The 7,149-nt window shown below is 38.5% G+C and overlaps 1 protein-coding gene across 1 annotated transcript; it reads left to right on the forward strand.

The window, feature by feature from the left end:
* The first annotated feature begins 1,943 nt into the window (after positions 1-1,943).
* Positions 1,944-7,125, forward strand: slc38a11 (solute carrier family 38 member 11). The gene is made up of 12 exons (XM_023405586.2): positions 1,944-2,052; positions 2,151-2,271; positions 3,250-3,324; positions 3,406-3,540; positions 3,765-3,830; positions 3,982-4,088; positions 4,169-4,248; positions 4,419-4,489; positions 5,300-5,461; positions 5,572-5,684; positions 5,986-6,117; positions 6,225-7,125. The coding sequence occupies exons 1-12, from the start codon at positions 2,041-2,043 to the stop codon at positions 6,462-6,464; spliced, it is 1,314 nt and encodes a 437-aa protein (XP_023261354.1). The 5' UTR covers positions 1,944-2,040; the 3' UTR covers positions 6,465-7,125.
* Positions 7,126-7,149: the final 24 nt, after the last annotated feature.

Here is a 7,149-nt window from a genome sequence, read left to right on the forward strand (position 1 = left end):
AGTGAGTGCAGAGATGTTGTGGTGGACATTATCGTGCGTAATTGTCGGGATGTTTGCAATCTGGCATGTATCAGAAACTAAAAGCTAAAGCCACATAATCAGATTGAGTTCTGAAACTCTGTGTGTGTGTGTGTGTGTGTGTGTGTGTGTGTGTGTGTGTGTGTGTGTGTGTTTGTGTGTGTGTGCGTGCGTGCGTGTGTGTGTGTGTGTGAGGAAGTGAATGGGGTCAGTGGGGACACAAAAGTTTTTAGGAGCCTCAAACGTCGGAAGGATTCAGTCATTACACTAGAAAACAACACATGAAGAAACACATCAGAGTGGAGAATGAGCAGGTGGTGCAGCTCTGTCTGTCATACAGCCTTAGGTTTTGCATATGGATAATAATACATCTCTAAAGTTACTGTCAACCATTCACTGTGACCCTAATGCCCCCTGGTGGATACAGACAGCACTACAAGAGACATTTACAAAGGCCCGTTTTTAGCTTTTTGGGGGCCCTATGCAAGATGCTGTTTGGAGGCCCCTATTGTGTCAAGCTATGATTCCAAACCCTTTAAGATGATCTGTGGAGATGCTCAGTCTGTTTCCCTTTAAAAGGAAAACAAGCTAGATTTGTGAATAGTATAAATTAAATTTACTTCAAGGTTCTTTTGAATAAAAAAATACTACATCAAAAACTTAACTTTACTGTAGGAATAGAGGCAGGTTTGTTCAAATTAGCAAACTACATTGTCACAATAAATATTGTGATAAATGTGGCAAAGACTGAGTTGTCACAACCACAAATTATATTTACAAAATACGATAGGAGAGAGAGATAGGACAATCTTAAAGTTTTATTTTTAAAGCACACTTCACATTATAGGCCTATACAATGACAACACACTAAACTTAATACAATAATCATAAAAACAATCCAAAAGTAATGTTACTGTGGCAAATATTTAACAATATAGGAGGTCTATGGCTAAGAGGCGACACCCACCAGACGACGATATCGCAGACATAGCAGAGATTTTCCCAACAACACACCCTCCCTCTCAAAGTGTAATGTTACTGAGCTACAGCAACAAAATGAGCTGCAGCCTGCTATAATCCGACACGACGGGCGTCACTTCAGTCAATCAGATCCACAGCACAGTCCATTCAAATGAAAATTTTATTTTAGCTCTTTTGTAAATCACACACTGTATAATGCTGGGTTTATTTGCATACAAACAATCCTAGCCACAACCTATTCAGCATTTATTGGCAGTATATAAACATTTAATAACTGGGTTGTAATGTTATGTAGATATAAGCAGGTACATTTTTAGATAACAGTGTTAATTATAATAAACATTATAATTCCATTTATGAAGCACCCATAACTGCATGTTGGTGTATACACAGATAAAGAATGGCAGTTTTATGAATGGGTGCAGTCACACCAAATCTTACCCACAATAACACTGACCCCCCCCCAAAAAATAAATAAATAAAAATACATAATAATAATAATAAATAAAAATAAATAAATGAAGCAGTGTTTTAAAAAATGAAAAATTCTCTGCAATGTGAACATTTAGCATTTGAAGAAAAACCAAAGGAACCTTTGACCTAAATCTATAAAATTTCACAAAACACTCCAGCCTCTTCCTTGTTCTTTAATCATTTCTGTGGCTGCACAAAAGAGTCTTTTTCAGCAGTCAGCTTTACAGAATAATCCTTTTAATACATTTTTTGATTCCAAATTTTCCTTGCATGTGCCTATACATATTTTGGTATCAAATGCAACCTACGTCACAGAGGTTGCAGGTTGAAATGATTGGTTATAAATTTTAGGAAGTCTGTCTTTAATTGCACCACTGCTGATTTTCCATCGCAGTGTAGAGAGGTTACACCGGGGGGTGGGGGGGAGGGGGCGCTGTTGAGACTTTTCAAACGGATTTAGTTGAGTGAAATTGACAGTTGTTTTTTACGGACTTCACTAAATTCAGTCACACCGCAGATAATGTGAGAGTTCAACACTGACGAGACGAGAGGAAACAAGTCAGCGACATGGCTCAGCAGGTAGAGATCTGAAGTGATGTGCTGTTGTTGTAGAATAAGAGTGATAGGTTGTTTTTTGTTTCTTTGTTGTTACTCTGCATTGTTTTCTTATTTTCCAGCTAAACAACGAAGAAGGGACCACATTAATTCCTCCGCAAAAAGTTGCTGGAGAACAAAGAGGTTCAATGATATCTGCGTCTTTCAATTTTATCAATTCCATCATAGGATCAGGAATCATAGGTAGGCTGAATATTCACTTCATAATAGCCTACATTATATTGCTTAACTAAATAAATTCAATCATAACCAAACCGTAGTACGAGTATTACAGATATCAAGCGTCAAGTTATTGATTATTGAATTTATTGAGTTCAATAATTAGTTGCAGTTGCTCATTTTTGTGCAACAAGGAGACGCTTTCATACCGCTGGAGCGCTTGCAGTGGTAAACCCTCCGTATCATATGACTAGCGCCTGTTGGCCCCCGTTCTCCCTTTAACTCTTTCATCCTCAAAAATGACCCAAATCCATATGCACATCATTCTCTTCAAATTTATCCAACAGATTGATTGATTGTATCTGTGATACTTTTTTTGTTTTTTACATGACAATACAAAATCAATTTGTGGCGAACTTTGTTTTTTGCTGCAAACATTGTTACAGTGCCTTTAGGCTAAAAACCATATTAAGTATGTAAATTAATTGAAATAAATTATTCTGTACAGTGCCTTGTTAACATACCCCCTCAGACTTCTTTAGTATCATTAGTTCCATACATTGTTTCTTACATTAAAAAGTAGCTTGGCTGTTAATGTGTCATTATGTTCTAAAAATGTCTTACAGTGTCATTTTCTTGAATCCGTGCAGAATGAAATCTAACACTGTGTCTTCAGCTGATTTCTTCATTTACATGCAGCATTGCCCCCAAAATTAGCATCCTCAAATATAAACATCTATAAACTTGTGATCAAGAGAGCGGATCAATAAACCCAGCTCTGACTCTGTGTTCACTGTAGAGATACTGTATGTCAGGGTCTTTGTGTCGTTGATTTCCTACTGTCAGAGGGTCTTATTCAATAATGTACCATGAATGTTGTGTTAATTGTGTGCACATTTATGCTGTGTAACCGCTTGCATTCTTCACATCTTTGATTTCCACGGTACATTCCTCAGCTGCAGCTGTATGCTGTTTTTGTTTTTTGTTTTTTTCTTAAACCAGGTTTACCATATGCACTGAACCAGGCAGGGCTCCCGCTTGGTCTCCTGCTTTTGATAGCTGTTGCGCTCATCACAGGTGAGTATATTGAGAAATCAGTGTTATTATGAAAATGCCAACTGGACAAATTGATAACATTATGTTTGCATTTCATGGCAGACTACTCAATCATCTTATTAATCAAAGGAGGCAACCTGTCAGGCACAAACAGTTATCAGTCACTGGTGCAAAGCACATTTGGTTTCCCTGGATTTCTGATTTTATCTGGACTGCAGTTCCTTTATCCTTTCATTGGTAAGCGGATTAAAGTGCAAGTAGCAAAGTAGCCCAGAGTTGAATAATATATCAAGTTACATAGCAGCATGTTATTTCTAATTGTCAATGTGGCCTGAAAAGTCTTTTATATTCTCTTTATTCCATTCTATGTTCTATGTCTTTTGACTTTTAGTTCAGTCTAAATAATACTGCAGATTAATATGAGCAATACAATGATGCTTCACCTCTGTTTTCCTCCTCAGCTATGATTAGCTACAACATCACAACTGGTGACACACTGACCAAAGTATTTCAGCGAATACCAGGAGGTATGCTGCACATAGTTTATTCCGCCTCAGATAAAAGCTTTAAATAAGATTTAAAGCTCTTTAGATAAAGTATGTTTCAATAAAAACCTGCAGTGCATATTTAAATGCATCAGATGTTTCATTTATCTGTTGTGATATCTTGTGTTTGCAGTTGGTCCAGATCACATACTTGCAGAGCGTCACTTTGTGATCTTGCTTTCGACCCTTGTATTCACACTGCCTCTCTCACTTTATCGAAACATAGAGAAACTTGGGAAGGTAAGGTTGATTATGAGGCATTTGTTAGTGTAATTTGGTGATTTCGAAACTGCCTGTAAAACATTCATGTATGTTACCAGGTGTCCCTCCTGTCAATGGTGCTGACACTTACCATCCTCGTCATTGTAATCATCAGAGCAGCTACCTTTGGACCCCAAATGTATGATTCCTGCTAATTTGCTAATCCATTGTGGTTTTAGTTTAAATGTTCCTGTGTGTGAACCATGGTGTTCTTTTTTTAATGAAAACCAACTAAAATGCTATTATAGAAACATAATTATGTTTTTTTTCTGTGTTTCTTGATGACTAAATATGAATATCACCCTCTAGCCCCCCCACAGAGAATGCATGGGCATTTGCAAAGTGGAATGCAATTCAGGCAGTTGGCGTAATGTCTTTTGGTGAGTCTGTCTGCATGCTGATGCTGATGATGCAGATGCCTGATATTTTAGCAATTATACCTGTAAATATTAGACTTACTTTTGTTAGGATGTCAGAAAGCATGCTTCCAATAGGATGGTAATGTTGCTCTACGTCTGTAGGCAATCATTTTCTTACATGTCAGCAATAAAAAACTTTGCTTAAGCGGGGAAATGTTAGAGCTGTATGTCTGACAGCTCGTTTTGGAATTTTTCTGCCGCCTAGTGGCCAAAAATCAATTCCTGCAACAGTAATCTAATGTCTTTAAATTGATCCTATCAAAAGATTAAAGCCTCAATGCACTGTATAGTCCAGTCAGCATAAGACATGCAGTACAGCTTGACTGTAAAGAGATCAAGGCTATTAATTTAGTTAGATCACTGTCTAAATATTGTTAAGCCTTTGGTAAATCAGCGCACGACATCTCAAACAACATCTGTTGTCATCGCCGTCTTATCGAGACTCTGCCCATCACTGCACACTGAGAGTAGAGAGCTGGGTCTTTTCCAGTCCATCAAGAGCTTCACATACGTTGTGGTGAAAATTATGGCTCTGAATCAAGTGCCTTGATGATAATAGCTACTGCGGCTACAAAGGGGGGCCATTTAGATGGGGACGTGCATGCTCTCAGGACATTACAGTGGAGTTTTGCCTGGAGTTGGCAACAATCTCAATCCCAAATGGAATGGATATGCTCAATTTACTATCAAATCCAAAGTCATGAAATGCTTGAAACTGTGATGTTTTCATCTGAATGGAGCAATATTTTTGAATGTTTTCTGTCTCTTTAGCCTTTATATGCCACCACAACAGCTTTCTTATCTATGGTTCCCTGGAGCAGCCCACACTAGCTAACTGGTCTCGAGTCACCCACATCTCAGTTGGTTCTGCCTTGGTGATCAGTGCTGCATTTGCTGTCGCTGGCTATACCACCTTCACCGGCTACACACAAGGTCACAATACAAAATGTACAGCAGACACTAGTGTGACAGATGTTTGTTTTTTTTTAATTATTATTTTTAATACCACAAATGTATTTTGATCTCAAATTTCCACTTCTCAGGAGACATATTTGAGAACTACTGCAGAGATGATAACCTGGCAACGTTCGGTCGCTTCTGTTTTGGCCTTAGCATAATAACCACATTTCCACTGGAGTGTTTTGTTACACGAGAGGTAAGTAATACCCTCTCAACCTCAAACTTAAACAGTTAAACATTAACATATGTTAGCTTTATTCAGAGCTAGAGACGTGGCTTTGTTAACAAAATGAACAAAAAGAAAACGTGGCACTTTTCACCCAGTTGCTCCTAAAGCACTAACAGCACAACAGTGTCAGCCTAGAGACTAGTTACTGGGTCCTCGTCAGGAATTTGTGTCTTACCCTTTCTCAATGTGCAAATACAATGCTAATTGGAGTCATATTTCCATGCAGACTAGGAGTTATTCATTTTCATATGATTGTTAATCCTCTCAGGTGGTATCCAAAGTCATTTGCAGTCGAGATCTTTCAAAAGCTGAACATGTGGCCATAACCTTGTTCATAGTTGCAGTTTGCACATCAGTATCTTTGGGCTATGACTGTCTCGGAGTTGTTTTGGAGCTGAATGTAAGCCAAACCCACTCAGCTATTCTTTGCCTATTTACTTGTGTTCATTTATCCATGTTAATGAAGTGTTTGTTTTCATCTTACTGGCATTTTCTTCTATCATGCAGGGTGCTCTGAGCGCCACACCTCTGATCTTCATCATTCCATCGGCATGCTTTCTCAAACTCTCCCCTGGCCGCTGGTTTCAGGGGGAAAACTTGATACCCACCATCTTGATAATACTTGGCTTATTTGTCATGATCACCGGGCTGATCATGACTGGCCTTTACCCTCAAGACTGTTCACACGGTGTGGAGATGTTCTACTGTGCAGACGCCAACATCTCTAGCACTGTACCACCTGTATGAAAGGAACATTAAATAATTATTTACAACACACCTTACACTACACCGCAAAAAAAAAGTAGTTTTAATCATTTGTTTTTGTAGTTTGAGCTTGGCTGGTTAGTTTCAGTGAAGGGATATCTTAATTCTACAGATTGCAGTGGTATTTTGGACAATATTGTGCTACCAATGTAGTGGCAGCAGTCTGGGGAAGGCCCTTTTCTGTATCTTAAAGTAATGATTCTCCCAGTTTGGATGTAGAAGCACTTCAAACGCATCAAACACCTTTTAGATGGGCTGAAATGTCAACTGTGAGCCAGACCTTACTGCCCAACATCAGCGTCTGAAATCACCAAAAATCTTGTGGCTAAAGCAAAATCCCCAAATCCTATGGAGAGCCTTTCCAGGAGCAGCACATTAATGTCCAGGCTTCTGGAACAAGATATCCAGAAAACACATATGCGTGTAATGTTGATGTGTCCATATGCTTTGGTCATATATTGTACAAGGACATTTAATTAAATGTAGATAGTTATCTAGTTAGTGTAGTAGTTCTTTTGGGATGTGTTGTTTATTACTTTTGACTATTTGTATCACAGGGAAGGGGAATTGGTCGTTTCCATGTCCGGCCACACGATGTCGCTGTAGACAAATGAAACACTTATTAAAAGGAAGTTCAAAACAACAGCCCTGATGTCTTTTGATTCGA

The sequence above is a fragment of the Seriola lalandi genome, unplaced genomic scaffold, assembly GCF_002814215.2.
Source record: "Seriola lalandi dorsalis isolate HSWRI2012SDOR001 ecotype SW California unplaced genomic scaffold, Sedor1 jcf7180002054279, whole genome shotgun sequence".
Classification (NCBI taxonomy): domain Eukaryota; kingdom Metazoa; phylum Chordata; class Actinopteri; order Carangiformes; family Carangidae; genus Seriola; species Seriola lalandi.